General features: G+C 51.5%; 1 protein-coding gene across 2 annotated transcripts in view; it reads left to right on the top strand.

The window, feature by feature from the left end:
• Positions 1-433: 433 nt before the first annotated feature.
• The window catches only part of CPNE5 (copine 5), a 96,850-nt gene continuing 75,576 nt past the window's right edge, over positions 434-21,707 (top strand). For both annotated transcript variants that reach the window (XM_037519611.2, XM_054698750.1), the window contains exons 1-3: positions 434-617; positions 17,743-17,783; positions 18,483-18,529. In XM_037519611.2, the coding sequence (XP_037375508.2) occupies positions 523-617; positions 17,743-17,783; positions 18,483-18,529 (183 nt within the window). In that variant the 5' untranslated portion in view covers positions 434-522. The remainder of the gene's footprint in view (positions 618-17,742; positions 17,784-18,482; positions 18,530-21,707) is intronic.

The raw sequence follows: 21,707 nt of genomic DNA, 5'->3' as shown, positions 1-21,707 counted from the left end.
CCCCGCCGCCGCCCGCGCCGAGATCCAGCGAGAGACGGCGCAGCCCCTGCGTTCCCGGCTCCCGGCTCAGCGCTGCCCGCGCCCGGCCACCCCCGCCGCCCGCGCCCCAGCAGCCCCCCGGCCCCCGACGCCCCTCTCCCGCACTCGCGCCTCCTCTTCCCCCGTCCCCACGCCCCTCTCTCTGCGCCCCTCTTTAAGACTCCGCGCGTCCCTCCCGGTGCCCACTCCCCGCGCCCCTCCGCCTTTGCCCTGCGCCCCAGCTCCCTGGGAACCTGGCCCCCTCTCCGTTGGGTCCCCAACCTCCTCTTCGCGTCACCCGCGCCCCCTCCTCTACCCGCGGCCCCCGCTCCCTCCACCTCCCTTCCCTCTCACTTCCCACGCCCCCTCTTCGCTCTCCTCTCTCCTCCCTGGCCGCCCAGCCCCGTCTCTGGAGTTGGGGGAGAGCCCAGGGTTTCAGTTGCTCCTGTGGAGGCGTGAATCTCCCAGGGATTGACTAATTTGGGGTGGGGGGCGCGGTGGGTGATGGAGCAGCCTGAGGACATGGCGTCGCTGAGCGAGTTCGACTCCTTGGCGGGCAGCATCCCGGCCACCAAAGTGGAGATCACCGTGTCCTGCAGGTGAGCCACCCGCCGGCCGGGTCCCCTGCCCCGCCCCTGGCCCCGGAGCCCGCGGCCCCTGCTGCCGGGACCCCAGCCTGCGCGCGTCACGCTCTGGAGTGTCTCGCCTCCTGGACACCCCCCACCCCAGTCCTGCAAGAGCCCCTGCCCGGCGGCGGGTGGCTGCCGCTGAATGGGAAGCCGGGCTTGGGGTCGCATCCCGAAAGTTCGCCCTCGGGGCTGTTGCTGTGAGGGGGTATGAAGACCCAGGGGCTGGGGCCGAGGCTCCCCGCGCTGAGAGGGAGGTAGTGAATGATTGCTCCGGGGTCTTCGCCGGGTTCCGACTAACCCCTCCCCAAGTAGAGGAGTGATTTGCTCCTTCCCTCCTAGGCTTGTCCAGCTTCTGTCTTCCCTGCCTTCCTTTGCTCCCCTCTTCTTCGTCCTTTGGCCCACACCCTCATCCTCTCCCCAGCCCCCACCCCACCCCAACTGCTCTAGACCCCAGGATTCTAAAGCCTTTCTTCACCTACAACCACAAAAAAAGACTGGAAAAAGGCTCAGATCCTCTCATTCATACTGAGGTGTGGGCAACTGAAAACAACTTAAAGCGGCACCATTTAAAAAAACAAACCAATAACATGGGTCCAAAATCTTAAGCCCAAGGACTAAAACACTGTGGACTTTCAGAATCCAGCAGGGGAAGGGGAGGAATGTATTGAGGGCGACCATCCCTGAACCCTCAGTCATGTTACACTGGCTTCGGGGGTAACTTCTCTATCTAAGAGCTGCATCTTCCCACCTTCTCCTGTCAGAGGGGAAGGCTGCCCCAGGTATGAGAGGTACAGGTGGAGAGGAGGGATTTTTCCCTAGAACATCACCCTGCAGCTGGCCTAGGGCCACTGCCTTGCTGGGACTATTCCCCTTAAGCATAGCCCACCTTGGGGCTCCCCTAGAGATGCCATTCCCCCTCCCCCAGTGACCACCAGCATTCCTTGGGTCCTACCTGTCCCCTAGTTCCAAATCTCCCACCCCATCTTCCAGGTCACTCTTTGGTCAGACCCTTCCTCCACACTCATGCCCCTCGCCCCACCCTGCATTCATTGGAGATGTGGTAGAGCCAGATATCTAGCCTGGGGCTTGAGAGAGGGAGGGGTTCAGGGGGACTTGGGATGCGTGGGAGTAAGGACTGATGAGGTCCGACACAGCTGAGCCAGGCCCTCCTGGAGAACTCCCACGTCTCTCCCATGCTCCCCCCCACACAATGCTGTCAGAACCATCTCCCAGAACCGTTTGCATCTCGCCATTACTCTGCTGGGAGATTCCTGATGGACCATTAGCTCCAGTCTCACCTCCCCAGCCATCAGCAGCTGCCACAGCCTGCCCTCTTCTGCAGGCAGAGGAGCAACATCCCTCTCAGCCTTCAGTCATGCCTCTGCCAGAGCTGTCTCCCCATCCTTCTCACCTCGGAGCCTCAGAATGGCCCATTCCCCATCTAGATTTTAGTCCTTCTTCTCTGCCAGTTCACAGCCCTCCATCCTGAAAAGCCTGGCCATATGTTCCCCACGACCAGCCCTGCTTCTTCTCCATGAGACACCCAGCCAGGTGCTGTGTCTGTGTCCCTGGGTGCTCAACCTGGGCCACGGGGTCACTCACATACTGAGGATTCAACCCCCTAAGTCATGTAAATTGTGCAGACTTCATCCCTCCTCTCTTGCATTTGAAGGCAGGCAGCAGAGAGCACATGACATTGTGGCTTAGAGACTCTTTGAAATGGATCTCTGTGCTACCACTTGGGGCAAACTTTTAGCCTTGGTTACCCCCGCTTGTCAAGTACGAAAATGAACACAGATTCGGCAAAAAACCTTCACTGAGGTAGCTCCCGAGAGAGGCTGGCACATCGCAGGTATTCGCTGGAACAAGATCCTGAAACACCCAGCCCTATACTTTGCTCAAGGAGGGGCTGGTGTGGTCGCTGTAAGTCAGTAGCCCCTCCTGCTGGCTCTCCCAAAGTGGGGTATGCAAAGGACACAGACTTCTCCCCCTCAGAGGTACCCAGGGGGTGTGTCTGGGTTGCCCCGGGTTTTTTGTTCCCTTTCAGGGGCGTGATCCATCAGCCTGAGGAGGGGCAGACCTGGGCCGGGCTCCTGCTCTGCAGAAAACTAGATGGCAGAGATGTGGGGTTTTTTTTCTTTGTTTTTGTTTTATTTATTTATTTATTTGTTTATTTGTTTGTTTACTTATTTATTTATTCAAGCACTGGGTACAGTCAGAAGCATGAGAGGGTGAGAGAATTCACCAGAGCCAGAGCGGGGAACAGAACAGGCAGACTGACGAAATACACTGCTGAGGGGAGCAGTGGGCGCCGCAGGAGAGGTCTGTCGCGCCATGTGGGACCCTTGCCTGTAGTCGGGGATCAAAGGGTGCTGCAGAGGCTGTGGGCAACTTTGCAGGGAGGCCCTAGAGATGTGGGTTTTGGAAGGGGCGAGCAGGGAGGTGTTAGCCTAGAACCAGGAGAGGCAAGAAAACAATCGGGGTAGGCTTGAAATGGTAAATTCAGGGTGGCAATACCGATGGGGGTATCCCAATATGACCTCAATTAAAAATAAAGAAATAAAAAATATGTTTTAAAAGAAACTCGAAATCTACCTCTTTGTCTCCACCATGTCCCACTATCCAAGTTCTAGAATAGGGAGAGAAAGAAAAGGACTGGAGGGAAGGAGCGGGGGAAGAGGGAATACAACACATGGGATATTCTTCAGCATACTCTTCATTCATGGTCACCTGTTAATGATCCTCCCCTACACCCCATGGTCAACACCGACCAGGCCCCAGGAGAGGAGGTGTGGGATGTTCCTGTGTCTTGAGCATCTAAGCAACACTTGCTGGTGGGCAGGGAACCGTAGGTCAAACAGGGGTGGTGAGGTGAGAAGTCCAGGGGCCTAAGTTTCAGGGAAACTAACATTCCTGTGTTCAGTTCCCTTGCCTCTCTGTTCCTTAGGAAGGTCCCTGCCAGTCCCTGCAGCCCTGCAGCCCAAGAGGCTCTGTTGTTGCCTAGAGGAGGACACAGTACCCTGTGCCTATCGGAGGGCACTCCTAGCTGAGCAAAGCTGCCCACTATGGGGTACATCTGAGCCTCAGCCCAGGACCATGGCAGTGGTCAGCCAAGCCTCTGCTGGAGGCAACTGACATTGTGAGGTGGACATGTTTGTGCCCCTTTTTAGGTGGGCTATCTCTTGGTCTCATCTGTAGTCTACCCCTGAATAATTATTTTTACTAACTTAGGCAAGACTCAGGACCAAAGATCATAAAGCTTCTGATCTTTTTGCACAGTGGCTAAGAACATGAGCTTCGGCATCTGTCTACTTAGGTTCAAACCCCAACAGTCTCTGTTTAAGCTGTGGCTCAGTTTCCCCATCTGTAAAGAAGCATAGCAAATCCTTACCGTAGTTAGAGGGACTAAATGGACTGATCCATGATATCCTGTTATTTGATATCTGATAGTAAATAAAGATCTATCTTTACTTGTGCCCAGGGTTTTGTAGGTCCTGGAGGCATCTAGAGATTCTTACCATCTCCCTCCCCCAGCTTTACTGAGATACAATCGATATATAAAATTGTGTATATTAAGAGATTTGTAGGGGTTGCTTTGGGAGTAAGGGCACATAGTTTGTGGAACCAGATACCAGTAGACAATGTGAACCCAGAACTGCCCCTTCTGATGGTCTGTTCCAGACCTTTCCGGACTTTGTTGGCTCCTTGCAGACCCAATGGAAACTCCCTGTCCAGTATTCCATTCTCCAAGGGTCCTGTTTATCTTCAGGTTTTTATACCTGTGTGTCTTGGTTGAAAAGAGTGATTTGCATTTTTTATATAACAGGAAATATTTGCACTTCTGAAGGGTCCTGCAGGAAGAAACAATGCACGGTTCCATATGGTGGGGTTCCTGAGACCCAGAGGGAAGGTGAGGGGAGAGAGTCCAGAGGCAGGTGGTTGCTAAACCCTGCAGGAATCTCTCAGGCAGCCCCCCTCTCCCCACCAGCTGGCCTGGAGCTGGTGGGCAGCTGTTGCCTCTGCCCCAGAGATACTGCTTTCTGCTGTCTGTTCAGGTTGTGTTCCTGCTGCCTTGGGATCCAGCCAAGCTCAGGAGCAGTGCCCTGGCCTCCCAGAAGAGGTGTGAATGAGCTCTGAATGCTTTCTTCTGACAGGCAGGGGAGGGTGACTTTGGGGAAGGAGGGGCCTGAAACAGAGTGGCAGCTGTCAAAGCCAGAGCTAGGAAAAAGAGGTCCATTTGGCCTTTAAATGTGCCAAGGCACTCACTTATTGGAGCCAGGGGGATAATAACAGTGAGATTTTTATTCACTGCTTACTATGTGCTAGGTACTTGACATCTATATTAGACTGAACCACCTCCAATTGTCCATACGCAACTGTGTTTACCCTACTCAAATAGTCATTTGGTTCAAACTAAGATTATTATATTAGTTTTTGAATGCTGTGTAACAAGTTAAACCTAGTGGCTTAAAACAGCAGCCGTTTATTATTTCACCATTTCTGTGAGAAGCCCAAGCTCAGTGCAGGATTTGGGGGTACACAATTTAGCTTCTTTGCTCAAGGTTTCCCCAGGCTGAAACTGAAGTGTGTGCAAGACATGTGAGATCATCTGAGACCTGGGGCCCAAGCCAGGCTCATTTAAATTGGTGGCAGAATTTAGTTCCTTCCGGCTGTAAGATTAAAGTCCAGTTTTCTAGCTGGTTCTTGGAGGGAGGTGCTTTCAGCTCCCAGAGGCTGCCCTCAGGTTCTAACTACGTGGGCTTCTCACAACATGGCAGTTACTTCTTCATATCTGTCAGGAGACTCTCCCACAGTCTTCTAAGACAAAGTCTTACAGAAAGTTAATGTGATCCCAAGAGTGAATATCCCATCATATTCCCAGGTTCCACCCACAGTCAAGGAGAGGGGATTATGGGGCCTCCCTGGTGGCCTAGGGGTTAAGTCTCACCGCTATCACCACTGCAGCCTAAATTTGATCCCAAGCCAGGGAGCTACCCACATGGCACAGCAGACCTCTCCTGTCTCACCCACTGCTCCCCTCAGCAGTGTATTTCAGTCAGTCTGCCTGTTCTGCTTCCCACTCTGTCTCTGGTGAATCCTCTCATACACCCTCCCCACTCCGTACCTCTGGCCTACACCAGAGGTGTTCTTCTATGCAAAAAATGAAAATTAAAAAAAGAGAAAGATCTCTAAGACACTAAAATCTTAGTTTAAAAAAAAAGAAGGGAGAGGGGATTATGCAGGCTTGTACACCAGAGGGTGGGGATCTTGGGGAACAGCTTAGTTTTCAGCCTACCATAATTACTGTCTCTTTTGAATTTTACAACAATCCTATGAAGTAGATAGTATTTTCCCTTTTTGCTAATTAGAAGTCAAGACTCAGAGAGGCTCAAGGGTCTGCACAAGATTACACAGTTAGCATGTTTTAGAGAGGGGGATCCAAATCCAGTTTCCTCAGAATTCAAAGCCTGAGGGCTTCCTGAGGTTGGTGGTTGGGGTCTCCATGGGGCTCACCATGGGGTCCTGAGTACCAACCATCACAGGTATGACCAAGAATTAGGTGTTCTGTCTCCAGAGCCTTCCTTGTGCAGGCATACCTCTGGCTCTGGGAGGCAAACCCAGAACTGAAGTAATACCTGGGGAGCAGCGGCCATAGAGAGGTGTGGGAAGGCCGTCAGTCTTCCATGGCATCCATTCCATATTAGTAACTGACCATCTCTCCTTTCCCAGCCATCCCTGGAAATGGTCTACCATTGGGAAATTAGGGTAGGTAGGAGGCAGGAGAATAAGGATGAAAAGCTTATTGGGGCACAGAGGAGTCAGGTTCAGTTAGGAATGTTTTGTCTGTAGGCAACAGAAAATCTGATTGATAGTGCCTCAAACCCAAATACATTTATTTTTCTAAGTTCACAGTGAGTCTGGGGGTAGATTAACTCAGTGCTGTTTTGTCAACTCACTTTGCCATAAAGTACTCAGCTGTGTTTTTATTCTGCATCATGCAAAAATAGTGGCCCTCCTTGTTACAAAGTGGTTGCTCCTGTCCCATGTATCATGACCACATCCAAAGATAAGAAACAAGGCATAGGGCCAAATTTCTTTTTTATTTTTTTTTAGATTTATTTATTGGGGCCTCCCTGGTGGCGCAGGGGTTAAGACACAGCCTATGAAGCTGTCTGCAGCCTCTGCAGCATGAGTTTGATCCCCGGCTGGCCAGGGAGCAACCCACATGGCGCAGCAGACCTCTCCCCTCAGCAGTGTACTTCAGACAATCCACCTGTTCTGTTCCCCACTCTGTCTCTGGTGAATCCTCTCGCCCCCACACGTCTGTCCTGTACCCCAGCTCTTGTATGCGTAAATAAATAAAAAAAAAGTTTATTTATTTATGCATTCAAGAGCTGGACTGTAGACCAGAGTTGTAAGGGGTGACAGGATTCACCAGAGACAGATTGGGGAGCAGAACAGGCAAATCTACTGAAATACAGTGCTGAGGGGAGCAGCAGGTGAGACAAGAGAGGTCTGCTGTGCCGTGCAGGTAGTTCCCTGGCCAGGGATTGAACTCATGCTGCACTGGCTGCCAGTAGCTTTATAGTGCTGAGACTTAACCCCTTATGCCATCAGGGAGGCCCCCAAAGTTCTTTTTATCTGCAAAATGTAGTCCCTCCTGAGAGTTCTCAGCAGACTTCCCCTTCTATTTCAATGACTAACGCTGGGTCTCATGTCCACCTCTAGACTAGTATATTAGTAAACTCAGAGGCTGTAACAAAATACCATAGACTGGTCGCTTAACAGAAATTTACTTCACACAGTTCTTTTTTTTTTTAAAGATTCATTTATTTTTTTAATTTATACAATAGCTGGAGTACAGGCCAGAGGTGTGGGAGGGTGAGAGGATTCACCAGAGACAGAGTGGGGAGCAGAACAGGCAGATGGACCAAAAGCACTGCTGAGGGAACAGCAGGTGAGACAGGAGAGGTCTGCTGCTCCATGTGGGTAGCTCCCTGGCCAGCTGGGATTCGAACCCGTGCTGCAGAGGCTGCGGACAGCTTCACAGCACTATGCTCAACCCGCTGTGCCACCAGGGAGGCCCCCTCACACAGTTCTTGAAGAGGGATGTCTGTGATCAGGGTGCCAGCGCAGATTCTGGTGAGGACTGTCTTCCTCAGCAGCTTCAGATAGCTACCTGTTCATTGTGTTCTCACATGGCAGGGAAAGAAAGAATGGGCAAGCTCTCTGGTGTTCCTTCTTAGAAGGGTACTGTCCCCTCAGGAGGACTCTACAAACTCATAGAGCTCTCATTACTTCCTAAAGGCCCCATCTCCAAATACCATCAGGACTAGATAGTATGAATTTTGTGTGCACACAGTTCAATTAGATAGCAGCAAGAGACATGAACCTACCTTTTCTGACTGCAGGGGGTCTCCATCATATGTCTGATCCAATGTGGATTCTGTTAGCAGGAAGGAAGTGGGGAAGAGGCAACCTGAGTTCCCTGGGGTAGATGGGGCCTAGAGATTGGCCTCTTTGAGGGCTGGCTCCTTAGATTCTCCTGTAGCCAGTAGTAGGTGGCTGGGGTCTGGTCTGGTACAGTCCAACTTGAATGGACCCCTGACTAACCTCTCTTCCTGTCAGTTTCCTGGGCAAGAAAAAAAAGACTTAATGTGATTTCAAAACCTGGCAAAGCTCTTCTGCCCCCTAATCTCACTCACCTCTGCTGGCCTAACACAGTGCCTAAAGGTCCCAGTGGGAGAGCTTTGTGCCTTTGGGTATTGAAGCCTCCTGCTTATGCCCCTGAAAGTCGATGCAGTTCCTGACATGCTTTGTTTGTTTGTTTTTTATTTTTTTTTAAAGATTGATTTATTTATATAAGCACTGGGGTACAGGCCAGAGGCTCAGGAGGGTGAGAGAATCCACCAGAGACAGAACAGGGATCAGAACAGGCAGAAGGACCGAAATACACTGCTGAGGGGAGCAGCAGGTGAGATAGGAGAGGTTTGCTGCGCCATGTGGGTTGCTCCCTGGCCAGCCGGGTATCAAACCAATGCCGTGGAGGCTGCAGACAGCTTCACAGGGCTGTGCTCAACCTGCTGTGCCACTGGGGAGGCCCTGTTTGTTTGTTTTTTAAAGATTTATTTATTTGATTTATTTATATACACAAGAACTGGGGTGTAGGCCAGAAGTGCAGGGGGGTGAGAGGATTCACCAGAGCAGAGTGGAGATCCTAACAGGTGGATCTACTGAAATGCACTGCTGAGGGGAGCAGCGGGCGAGACAGGAGAGGTCTACTGCGCCATATGGGTCAGCTCCCTGGGCAGGATTGAATTCATGCCCCCGTGGCTGGGAATAGCTTGATAGCGCTGACACTTTTACCCCTACTCCATCAGGAAGGCCTGACATGCTTCCTTTGAAACCCTGATCAGCTCATTTAACTTCTCCAACCTCAGTTGCTTCGTCTGTAAAATGGGGAGAAGAAATGTTTCTGCTGACATCCTATGGGATTGTTCTGAAGACAAAAGCAATAATGTTCTCTATCAACTGGAATGTGCTTAATAATAGATATCATAACTGAACACTACTGTTACATTCATTCGATAAGTGATGTTGATCTTCATTTGTTATTAAGAGTCCTCTTTGTGCCAAGCACAATGATGAACAAGATAGATAAACTCTCCTCTCATAGAACTCACAATCATGACAAGTGTGTAAATAAATATATACATATGTGTGTTAGCTCCCTGGTCACAGATCAAATTCAGGCCGCAGTGATAGATGATAGTGTGATATCACTGAAACCTAACCCCTGCACCACTAGGAATAAATAAAAATAAATCTTCAAAAAAATGTATGCACAGGGGGTCTCCCTGGTGGCACAAGGGATTAAGTCTCAGCACTATGAAGCTATCAGCAACCACTGCAGCACAAATTCCATCCCCAACCAGGGAGCAGACCTGGCGCAGCAGACCTCTCCTGTCTTGCTCGCTGTTCCCCTCAGCAGTGTAATTCAGTAGAGTTGGGCGCCAGCTGTTATAGGAAAGCCCCAATATTGAATGGGTTGCCTGGCTGTGGGTCCTCACCCGCGCGCTTAAAAGGGACTTATTAATACTCCACTACAGGCACACACAAAAGGTTAATAAAAGCTTTATTTACAAGGGAAAAGGAAATAAGGAAAATGTACAACTCAGGGAGAAAATAGGGAAATAAAATCTTTAATGCGTCCTACCTGATCCGCCAACCTGGAAACCCAAAGGCACTCTCAGAGCTGGCCAGCGCTGCGAGCTGGCGGAGAGCCAAAATGGGGGACCCCCCTCCAAAGCCCATGTGTCTGGCTTTATACCAACCCGACTGCTTAACCCCACCCTCGGGTCCCAGCCACCTTCCCTTTGGTGATGATGGAATTTGGAGTTCCCAGTGTCTTTGGCTTTGGCCTGGGGTGGGGGTGGAGTCCACAAAGCCTGTTTGGAATTAGCTTTAGGACATCCTTTCTCCCTAACAGATCCACCTGTTCTGTTCCCTACTGTGTCTCTGGTAGATCCTCTCAACCCCCGTACCTCTGGCCTGTACCCCAGTTCTTGTGTGCATAAATAAATAAATCTTTTTAAAAATATGTACATAAAATATACATATGCACATTTTTTAAAGCAAATAATGTCAGACAGAGATAAATGCTCTGCAAGTAAGTTTGTGGTTGTTGGGGACACTTTAGACTGGTAACTTTGAGCTGAGATTCTTAGGATAAAAAAGCCAGATGGGGAAGGATCTGGAGGGAAGGTGATTTGAATAGGAAGAACAGCAAGTGCAAAGATCCTGTGGAAGAAAAGACCTTGGTATATTGCCTGACAACAGGAGGCTAGTGTGGCCGGAGAAGGTGGGGGGAGTGGAGGAGTGTGGGGTCAGAGAGGAAATGGGTACAGCTCATGACCTTGTGACCCATGCTAAGGGGTTTGACATATTATTCTAACAGCAGAAGGGGAGAGGGAGTTACACGGGACTAATGGGATCTGACTGACCTATAACAATTTCTCTGGTTGCTGTGAGGAGAATGTGCTTATGGGAGGTGGGGAGTGGTAGGAATTGAGGCACATTGCTAGGCAGGCCGCTGCTGTGTGTTCTGATGCGAGACAGTGATGATGGTGTCCTGGGGAAGAGGGGGCTAGTTTGGCATATATTCTGAAGTAGAAACCTTTAAGACTCGATGAATGGGACAGGAGAGGGCATCAGGGAGAGATGAATGGAACATGCTTCCTTCATTTCTGTCTTAAGCTATTGGCTTCACAACATCCAAATAAGGCAGGTCTGTGACCTGATGTGCAGATAAGGAAACAGAGGTTAAGTAGCTTGTCCAGGGTCACAGCATGTGGCAGTGTGGAGATTCTGGCCTGGATGCAACTGAGGCAAAGCTCATGCTCTTTTCTCTCAGCTATGCAGCACGGGAGGAACAATTATCACAGTAATTAATAATAATAAAAATGCAAATAACCCCAGGAAGGCGAGCTCTTTAAGTCATGTGCAAATTGCTTTTTAGACCTTGGCGCTGCAGCTTGGCAGGGAGACGGTGCTTGTACAGTGCAGGAGGGTGGGTGAGAAGCAGATCTGAAAGGGAACCTGGGCCAGTGACAAGGGCTGGGTGCCAAGGTCCCTCTCCTCCCAGTCCTTCTTTCCTCTGATTATTTCTGCCTGTTAGGATGGGAAGATGGGTAGGAAGACATGCTACTCGTGCACTCCCCATGGCGCCTCCAAATGAATTCAGAGTTCAGTCCCTGGCAGCCTGGGGAACACAGGCAGGGCACAGCTTGCAGCCTCAGTTGCCTTGTCTGTAAAATGGGAGGATGTTACCTCTTGGCATTGATAAGCAGGGTGAATAGAGCATCAAACGTTAAGTACCCAACAGAGGATGTGGATTACATCTGCATCCACAGGTTATGTCCGTGATTCATGGCATCACTCTCCCACCTTTGCCTGCCTGGCAAAGGCATTCTGTATTCTGCTGTATACAGAAATAGGGTGTTGCTGGTGGACTCCTCAGGCCCAGGGGTCTCTGTAGGCCCCCTAACGATTCCTGTTTCTCACTGATGTTGGTCCACCTGTCCCCAGTCTGCTCCCCTCAAGAAAGGCCTATAAGGGCCTCCCCTGGTGGTGCAGCGGTTGAGTGCTGGGCTTCCAAGCTGCCCGCAGCCTCTGCAGTGCTGGTTCGATCCCCGGCCACTGGCGAGAGTCCCACATGGCGCGACAGACCTCTCCTGCCACCCACTGCTCCCCTCAGCAGTGTATTTCGTCAGTCTGCCTATTCTGCTCCCCACTCTGACTCTGGTGAATTCTCTCACCCTCCTGCGCTTCTGACTCTACCCAGTGCTTATATAAATAAATAAATAAATCTTAAAAAAAAAAAAAAAGAAAAAAAGAAAGGCCTATAACCAGTCAAGCAGTGGTGGTTGAGGGTTGAGGGCAAGGTCCTGCCCCAGCCACGGGGAGAAAATGAGGCCTCCTAGAAGTCATTTCATTTTCCATAGGTGAGTACTTACTCTATGCCAGACCCTGAACTGCAACTTACTGTGTACCAGACACTGTTCTGTTTTGCAATAGGAGCTTTTTTTAATTCTCAGAAAACCCCTAAGCGGGGCGGGGGGGGGACTGTTATTCTCCCCACTTTACAGGAAGGGATACTAAGGCACAGGAAAGGCTAAGTGATGTCATACAGCTAGGCAGGGGCAGAGCTGGGTTTTGGACTCAGCATGAAGCTCCGAGGCACTGTTCTCAATACCGCTCCCCCCCCACCCCGCTACACACACACACACACACACACACACACACACACACACACACACACTTTCACTGGAGGTTGGAGGTGTGGGGGTGGGGGGCACGGAGGGGGGGTGGTTGTTGAGAAGATAAGTCATCTCAACCTTTTTAGCTTCATAAACCTCTTTGGGAATCTGATTAAAGCTTTCCCCAAAGAATGCATCCATATATACCAATAAGCCACACTATATTTAGAGTTTCAGGGAGTCCATGGGCCTCCATTAAGGACCCTCAGCCCAGGACAATCTGAGAGCAAGAGTTCTTGGGGTGTTTCCTTCTGTGCTCCAGTCAGTCACTGCTCAGTGCATCCAGGCAGATTTTGTGCACTTTGTTTAGAGACGAGGATGAGGGTGTGTGAGGGGCACTTCATCCAGCAGCTCAGCTCGAGAGTGAATACACCCCCCTCAGACTGGGGCTCCCTCAGGACAGGGCCAGGTCGCCTCTTCTCTGTAAAGGCCCAGCTTCTTTTTCCAAACTACACTACCATTTGGAGGATGCTGCCCTCAAGCACTTTCCTTCGCACCTGCCAGGAATTCTCATTTCAGCCTTTCCAGTTCCTTCTCCCTTTGCTGGGGCTTGGGGGACTTCCGACCTCACAGCTTAGTGCTTGGTCATTCTCTCTCTGCCACTGAATTGGGAATGATTCCTTGGGGGAGGCCGGAGGAAAGGGGCCCTCAGCTCTGCTTCCCTGGCCTTGATTTAAGGAACAAAAGAAGCCAAGCTCCAGGCTGCCGCAAGTGTGTTGGCTGAAGGGTTTTATGCTGTTTTGGGAAAAAAATACATTTTGCCTGTTGGAAAAATTTCCCTTTGAGCTTTCCAAAGATATAAAGCAGAGAAAAGGCACTTACGGTCTGGTCTGTCTATGCCCTTGTGGTTCAGGCCCTGCCTCAGGCTGAAGAGCTGGTTTCTTCCCCCGCAGCTCCTTGCTGGCTGTGTGCCTGTGGGCAAGTCACTCACCAGCTCTGAGCGGCGAGTCTCCGTGTGTCAGGGCGAGGATCATGTAGCGACTTCAAATGCTGTGTCTGTATGTCCTTGTCCTTGACTTTGCGGTGGGGACCTGGGGGTCTAACGACCTGATAGCCTGACATGTGACATCTGATATGTGGATCTCTGCCATTAGAGACACTGCGTGTGTGTGTGTCTGTGTCTGTGTGTCTCTGTGTTCTGGGGGTGGGTGGGGAAGCTTAAATATGGATTATGGCGCCCTGTCCAGACCCACAAAACCAGATTCTGGGAATGGGGCCGTAGATGCTGCCTTTAAAAAAAAAAAAGATTTATTTTATTTATTCATACATGAGCTGGGGTGTAGGCCAGAGGTTTTGGGGGTGAGAAAATTCACCAGAGACAGAGTGGGCATCAGAACAGGTGGATCTACTGAAATACACTGCTGAGGGGAGCAGCAGGTGAGACAGGAGAGGTCTGCTATGCCATGTGGGAAGCTCCCTGGCCGGGGATTGAACTCGTGCTGCAGATAGCTTCATGGTGCTGAGACTTAACCCCTGCACCACCAGGGAGGCCCAGATTCTGCCTTTTTAGAAATGGGGCAAGAGCGAGTCCCAGGAAGTGAAAGGTCATTGCTCATGACCTTGGCCTCATCTCCAGGCCAAGAGCAGGCTGTCAGGGCCCCTAGACCTCTGTCAGGACTGGCAGTTGGGGTGAGTGGGATGGGCGCAAATGTGAAAGAGATGAGGGGCCTGGGTACGGGACGAGGCAGAGGTCAAGGGGCCCTTCAGGCTGATGGGTCAAGCAAGGGAGGTGGAAGGAGGAACCTGCAAGGAGGTGGGGGGAGGGCATCTGTCCGCAGCAGCCAGTGAGGGCATTCAAACTACACTTCAGAACAGGGCAATAGGAGTGTATGTGTCGGGGGTGGGCTTTTTTAACTGCTTGAGAGTGTCACCCACCCCATCTCTCCTTGGTCCCCAAGTAAGCCTGTGTACTGAGAGGAATAGCGCTCTGCTCAGCTCCCACGAGCCTCCCTATGTCTAGGCACTCCACTGTGATCCTGAGGGAGGAATGGCTTTTACCCCCACTGTGAGCTGGGGAAACTGAGGCATAAAGGAGGCAAGTAATTGTCTAGAGCTGGAACGTGAGTCCAGCAAGTCTGACTGCAGCTCTTGCATTTAACCGTGAGGCTGTGCAGGGAAGAGGAAAGAAAGGATCTGAACATGACCGCCAGCTAGCAGGCGGGGGGACCAGAGTCTCGCTTGCCCATCTGGCCATTCTTTCTTCAACCACCCACTTTGCCAGGCCCCTCAGTCAGGTGCTGGGCTGTGGCAGAGGCGGGGCTCCTGACCTGAAGGATTGCATAGCTGCTGTGAGAGACAGAAGCCCGGTTTTGCAGCACAGGGTGTGCTGAGTACGGTCACGGTCACGGGCTGCTCCCTGCAGATCAGAGAGAGCCTGGGGAGCAGAGAGGAAGCGGTTGTCAGTCCGTGTCCAGGGAAGGGGGGATAAAAAAGGGGAAGGATAGGAATGGGGCTGGAAGGAGGTTATTTCAGCAGAATAGAAGGGAGAGGGTTTGCATTATACTTGGGTGCCACTACCCAGGTGACCCACGCCCTGGGGGTCAGTGCAAGTCCTGAGGTCACAGAGCAGGGAGCCACTGAAACCAGTGCCTGGATTTGATTTCTCAGACCAATCTGTAGTCTCTGGCCCAGCTGGGAGGGTGGGCAGGGCTAAGAAAATTCCTGTCTCTCTTTGAAGGGAAGATTCCAGCTCCCTCCCCTCTAGGCTGAAATCCAGGGTCTCACATTCTTTCTTACTAGCCTGGACGTGATTAAATGAGTTCCAGAGTCACACTTGGACAAACCCCAGACTTTGAAGAAGTCAGTGGCTCTGTCAGAATCTTGGTTTATAAAGGAACTGGAAACAGTGACCTCTGAGGTCCTTTCCAGTTGAGCATTCGAGGATTTTTCCATAATTACAGAATTTCACTACTGAATTCAAAGATAAACCCTGGTACTTGCTTCAGAGAGTTTCCCCCTTTAGCCCTTTTTACTATTCTCCAGCTTCTCACTGAGTTCTGGGTTCACTACTGTCGGGCCATCTCTGGTGTAAAGGCATTTTGTCCTTCGTTTAAATCAAGAAGATGCCCTGCCCCAGACCTAGCACCCTGCTAGGAGCACCCAGCAGGAGAATGTCATCCCAGGCAGAGGTCAGCCGCCTGGTTTGGATGGGCACAGAGAAAGTGGGCTCTTCCGTGGAGCCTCTGCTGTGTACTTTTCAGAGCCGCCTGGTGTATCGTTTCATCTGCTGCTCACCGAGGTGGGCTGGGAGGTTTATCAGATGGTTTCCAAAGTGACAGCTGGCTAGAAACAGGATGGTGGGAGCCAGCAGAGGGGCTGTGTGCCAATGGGGTCAGGAAGGGCTAACAGGGGGTGCTAGCTTTTGGGCAGAGGCCCTGAATGAAGAGGCTGAAGTGGAGGATGGGAATCTGGGGCTTATCCCTCTCTTGGGGACTTTGCTGGGAATTTGTGCTGGGACCTGAGCTGGTCATTCATGAGTGTGCAGTCTGGGTTTGCTACATCTGTCTGTCTGTCTGTCTCTAGCTTGTCTTTGGCGCCCACCCTCAGAATGTGGGGGGCATGTATAGGGGGGTTGATTGTGAATAGGCTGTTGCTGCTGATGGTTTTGGTGACAGTGACTCAGGATATTGCCTCCTTCTAGACCTTTCTGACTCTACCACTGTTTATTTGGGGGGCATGGCCACTCCTAGCCACTCCCTGGACCTCAGTGTTCCCCTGCTCACAGAGGTAGGACAGATGATCCCAAGGGTCCCCTCCAGCACTGACATTTGAAGTTGGCTGTCAGGAAGCCACACACACTAGTGTCAATTGTTTCTCCTCTCTGGGAAAGAGTAGGTGCAAGAGATATGGAGGCCAGTGGGGGAGTGTAAGAGTAGAGGGGGGAGGTGAGACAATCCCTAGCAACATCTGGGAGGAGGGAGGACAAGGCTGAGATGGCTGACAATGTCTGAGCCTGACTCTAGAATAGTTTGGGAGGAGTCAGTAGCTCACACAGGCAGCAGGGGGGAATGTCTCAGGAAGCTCTTTCAGGGATAGCACAGGAGCTGGCCCTTGGTGTCAATCAACAGGGGGCTTGGGTGAGATTGTGTCCCAGTGAGCCCCTCTGGGAGAATGTGTGGAGTGCCTCAGAGCTGTCCCAGGGGGAGCAAGGAAGCTGGGTACTTATCCCCCAACTCCTGCTTAGGGGCTCTAACTTCCTGGTATTTGTAGGCTAAGAGCTCCCTCGGGAGAGAAGCAGGCTCCATGGAAGCTTGGGTGTATGCAGGAACTAGAAGGGAAGTCAGGAAGGGCATCAACAGCCTTCAAGGCTGACACTGTTGTCTCCATTTCATAGAGGAGGAAGCAGGCTCTGGGAGACTGAGACACTTTCTAGCCAGAGACCAAGTTTCCACTGGGCTACGTTGCTTCCTAACAGCAGCAGGTCACACAGAATGAAGGACACCAGATGTGTGGGACATGCATTGTCTGATTACGCCTTGTCAGATCTCCAACCTCCATTTCCACATCTGTCAGATGGGATGATGCCCACCCCACATCAACCTTGCAGGGAGTGTGAAAATTGGGGGCTAATATATGCAGAACATGCAGCACAGTGCCAGACCATCCGTGGGGTTCGATGAGTAGGAGGTGTCATCACGGGGCGAGGGTGGGGGCAGGCAGGAGGAGCTCCGTGCCTCTTGCAAAATCTTTCAGTCCCCAAACCTTGCATGTGTCATCTTGCGTCCGGATGATCAGCACCGTGGTTAGCTCTGGCCTTGCCCAGGACAGCTTAAATGAGCCCGTCTGTCTTGGGACTTGTTAATCCACTGCACAGATGAGAGGGTGAGATAAACTGGCTAAGTAGAGCCTGGGACTCAGGGTGATTAACTTTTGATGGCTTGATTTGATTTGATTTTTTTTGAGAAACAGAAGTGGTAAGAGGAGAATTTGTAGAATAGGCTAAGACATTGGCATTGTGGGATTTGTCCTGAGAGCATGAGGCTGTGGGGTCCAGGGCACCAGGGTGCTCAGATGGCACCAGGGTGGAGGTAGTGGGGGTGGAGGGGAGGGAGCGGCCCTTAGGAAGCAGAAGCAGAGCTGAGAAGAAGTGTCCAGGGCCGGCCAGGCTTAATCAGTGCTTAAAATGTCTCAAAAGGGCAAAAGAGCCTCTTTGTGTTCCTGCTCTGCCTGAGGTCAGACCCCAGGCAGCCTTGGGGGTCTAAGTAATAACCCCTCTCCCCCCACATGACCTCCTCTACTCGGGTTGTGCTAACTCCTTCTCTCTCCCACTCTTTCAGGAACCTTTTGGACAAAGACATGTTTTCCAAGTCTGACCCACGTAAGTCCTGTTCTGATGATAACACCAGTAACAAAGCCATGATATTATGCTGGGCGTTAACCATCCACTCCTGGGTGCCTGGCACCGTGCCCCTGCTTCACTGACACTCTCTGGAGAGAGAGAACTGGGGGGTCTAAACCCTCTGACACAAACCCACAGGTTGGGAGGGGTTAAGGTGTCTGGGGCCATAAGGTCTCAGGCCCAAGGTAGCCAGGGCATTCAAGACACCCAAATTGGCCATGGTTTGGGGACGAACAGTGATTTTCGTGCCCAGGTTCCTAGGCCTGAGCAGTGCTCCTCAAGTAAGTGACCTCTGACAGGCCATTGGCTTCTCTGAGCGACAGTTTGCATCAGTGAAGTAGGACTGATGATAAGAACAGGCCTTGTGTTAGAACAGGCCTTGTGCTCTAAAGGGGCCCCAGGGACTCTCCTCTGCCACTCCGTTGCCACCCAGTCCATGCACCCCACCTGTCTGCCTTCCCCACACTTAGTACTTGCTCTGGCCTAGACTCAAATGGTCCCTGAGCCCCTATCCCAAAGGGTGCCCCTCTCAAATAGTCCTATGTTCCGGGTTGCCTTCCCCACCCATGCTGCCCAGATCCAACAGTGCTACCCAGGTTGGAACCACCTGAGCTATCTGCCCCCAAAGCCCTCACTTTCTTGACCTGGGGTTGACCCTTTTTTCTCCTCTCCCCACAGTGTGTGTCATGTATACTCAAGGGATGGAGAACAAGCAGTGGCGGGAGGTAGGTACAGCCCTTTCTCACCTGGGAAACACAATCCTTTTTCTATCTGTCTGTCTGTCTAACTCTGGAAACATCTTACCTGATATGTTTGGGTTTTTTAAAAATATTTATTTTATTTATTTATGCATACAAGAGTTGGGGTGTAGGCCAGAGGTGTAGGACGGGGGGGTGAGTGAGGGGATTCACCAGAGACAGAGTGGGGAGCAGAACAGGCAGATCTACTGAAATACACTGCTGAGGGGAGCAGCAGGTGAGACAGGAGAGATCTGCTGCGCCATGTGGGTAGCTCCCTGGCAGGGATCAAACTCTTGCTGCAGTGGCTGGCCATACCTTCATAGTGCTGAGGCTTTACCCATTGTGCCACCAAGGAGGCCCTTACCTGATGTGTTTTTAATGGCAGCATCTAAACTCCTGTGAGGTTAGTAAGGTGTGAGGGGGGTGGGGAATGTTTTTTGCTTGCTGTTGCAAGTATAGAGGGCAAAGTTCCTGCTCTCAGGAAGCCCCAGTCTGAGGGGAGACATGGCCCTGCCCTCAGGGAGCCCCAATCTGAGGGGGAGACACAGCCCTGCCTCAGGGAGCCCCAGTCTGAGGGGGGCGACACAGCCCTGCCTCAGGGAGCCCTAGTTTGGGGGGGGACAGAGGGAATCCAGGTTCATGGGTGGCCTGAGATAGCATCTTGCACCTAGTCTCATCCACAGCAAACATCCCCTGGCTTCTGAATAATGGAAACATGGCCTCAGTTAGATGGTTCTCCTACTCAGAAACCTCCTTAGCCTGGCTTCCAACTTCTACACAACCTGGAAGACCCACTTTTCTGCCTTGTCTCAGTTCCACTGCCCCAACTCCAGCCTCCAGGCAGCCTCCTTTTGCTCTGTGATAAGGTGTGTAAGGAGGTGGCTGACTTGCAGGGCTCACTCTCAAGCAGCTCATAGACTTCCAGTGGGTGGATGCCAGTCTCCCAGACATCTTAAGTCTATTCCCACCCAGCAGCCAGAGAGATCCTGTTAAAATCCAAGGAAAATACTTTCCTTCCTCAGCTCAGAGCCCTCCCTTCTTGCAAAGCCACAGTCTCTGTGATGGTCCAGAGGGGCCTCATGGTCTGACTTTCTGTACCTTTCTGACCTTATCTCCTAAGCTCATCCCCTCCATCACTCTATACTGGCTTCCTCCTGCCTCAGTGCCTTTTCACTTGCTATGCCTTCTCCCAGGAATGCTGTTTTCAGATGTCCATGTGGCCACTCCCTGGCTACTCAGTCTGACTTTTAGCCTCGCTAATACATATTCCCTTTCCTGCTTAACTTTTTCTCCTTTTTTAAAAGAAGATTTATTTATTTATGCATACAAGAATTGGAGTACACACCAGAAGTGGGGGAGGGGGGTGAGAGGATTCACCACAGTCAGAGTGGGGAACAGAACAGGCAGATTGACTGAAACACACTGCAGAGGGGAGCAGCAGGCGAGTCAGGAGAGATCTGCTGTGCTATGTGGGTATCTCCCTGGCCGGGGATCGAACTCGTGCTACAGTGGCTACAGATAGCTTCATAGGTTGCATCTTAACCCCTATGGCATCTTAACGCCACCAGGGAGGCCCTAACTTTTTCTCCTTATCACTTTTCACCATAAGCCATACTCCTTTACCTATTTATCTTGTCATGCTCCATAAGGGCAGGGATTTTCATCTGTTTTATCTGTTTTATTTTCATCTTTTTTATCCATACATTTTGAGTGCCTGGAATAGTGCCCAGCATACAGTAGGTGCTTAACAAGTGGCTGTTGAAGCAGTGAATGGCTTACAAGAAGGAGCAGAGCCACAGAGACTGGCAAAGATTTGGTGTCCCTTTTCTGCTTCCCACCTGTACTTCCTTCTTACCTCAGACCTTCCATGACAGCTGGTTTTCAGGTATAAAGGGGAGAAGGGGGCTTGGGGTAGGGGTAAGGGGTCCTGTAGCCCCTGGCTTTGTTTTTAACATAGAAGGAGTAGACCTCTACCCTCGGAGACCAGACCCGGGGTCTGGTCAAGCAAAGACAGAGGTCGAAGGTGCAGATCATTTTTTCTTCTGTGATGGGGATATGAATGGAGCTTCCAGGGCCTTGGAGCTGAAGCCAGCTTCCTGGGACCTTCATAGCCATCTGAAGTGGCAGGAAATTAAGCTCAGTCCTTTTGGCGATCAGAAAGGAACACGAGGGCCTCCCCGGTAGCGCAGTGGTTGAGTGCTGTGCTGTGAAGCTGCCCGCAGCCTCTGCAGTGCCGGTTCAATCCCCGGCCACCAGCGAGGGTCCCACATGGTGTGGCAGACCTCTCCTGCTGCGCCCGCTGCTCCCCTCAGCAGTATGTTTCAGTCAGTCTGCCTGTTCTGTTCCCCGCTCTGGCTCTGCTAAATTCTCTCACCCTCCCGCGCTTCTGACTGTACCCAGTGCTTGTATAAATAAATAAATAAATTTAAAAAGGGGGGAAAAAAAAAAAGAAAGGAACAAGAATGGGACAAGAGGAGATTTGACCTCGGCAGCCCCACCCCATGCCCTTCTCCACCCACAGCTGGGAAGGAGGTCCATGGGTTTTGGATACAGACCCCGCTCGGGGACTCCAATGAGAGAGGGAAGCACCGGTGGCTAACAGGGCAGAGGCAGCTCAGAGAGCTCAGGAGAACACAGGCCTAGTCCCTTAGGGCCTGTGGAAAAGGCATGGAAGGGTAATGGTGCATGAGATGACCAATGCTGAGAACAGGGACAGGGGTCCCCATGGGGAGAAAGGGGACCCCTCAGGTGACCCAGTGAAAATGAGAATGACCTGTAAAGCCTTAGTAACTCAAGACTTTTTATTTTTATTTTTTAAGATTTATTTATTTATACAAGAACTGGGGTACAGGTCAGAGGCGTGGGAGGGTGCGAGAATTCACCAGAGAGAGCGGGGAGCAGAACAGGCAGACAGAACAAAGACACTGCTGAGGGGAGCAGTGGGCGAGACAGGAGAGGTTTGCAGCACCATGTGGGTTTCTCCCTGGCAGGCCGGGAATCGAACCTGTGTTGCAGAAGCTGCAGAAGGCTTCACAGAGCAGCGCTCAACCCGCTGCGCCACTGGGGAGGCCCAACTCAAGACTTTTTAAACAAACCTCCCCTTCCTTGTTAGCAGACTGGCTGGAGCATGGTCTGCCCCGCTCCCCATGCCTCAGGCTTGTCA

The sequence above is a fragment of the Talpa occidentalis genome, unplaced genomic scaffold (genome assembly GCF_014898055.3).
Source record: "Talpa occidentalis isolate TD23 unplaced genomic scaffold, MPIMG_talOcc4v2.1 talOcc4.2, whole genome shotgun sequence".
NCBI lineage: Eukaryota > Metazoa > Chordata > Mammalia > Eulipotyphla > Talpidae > Talpa > Talpa occidentalis.
The sequence above is the reverse complement of the archived record's forward strand: the minus strand, read 5'-3'. Positions and strand labels throughout refer to the sequence as shown.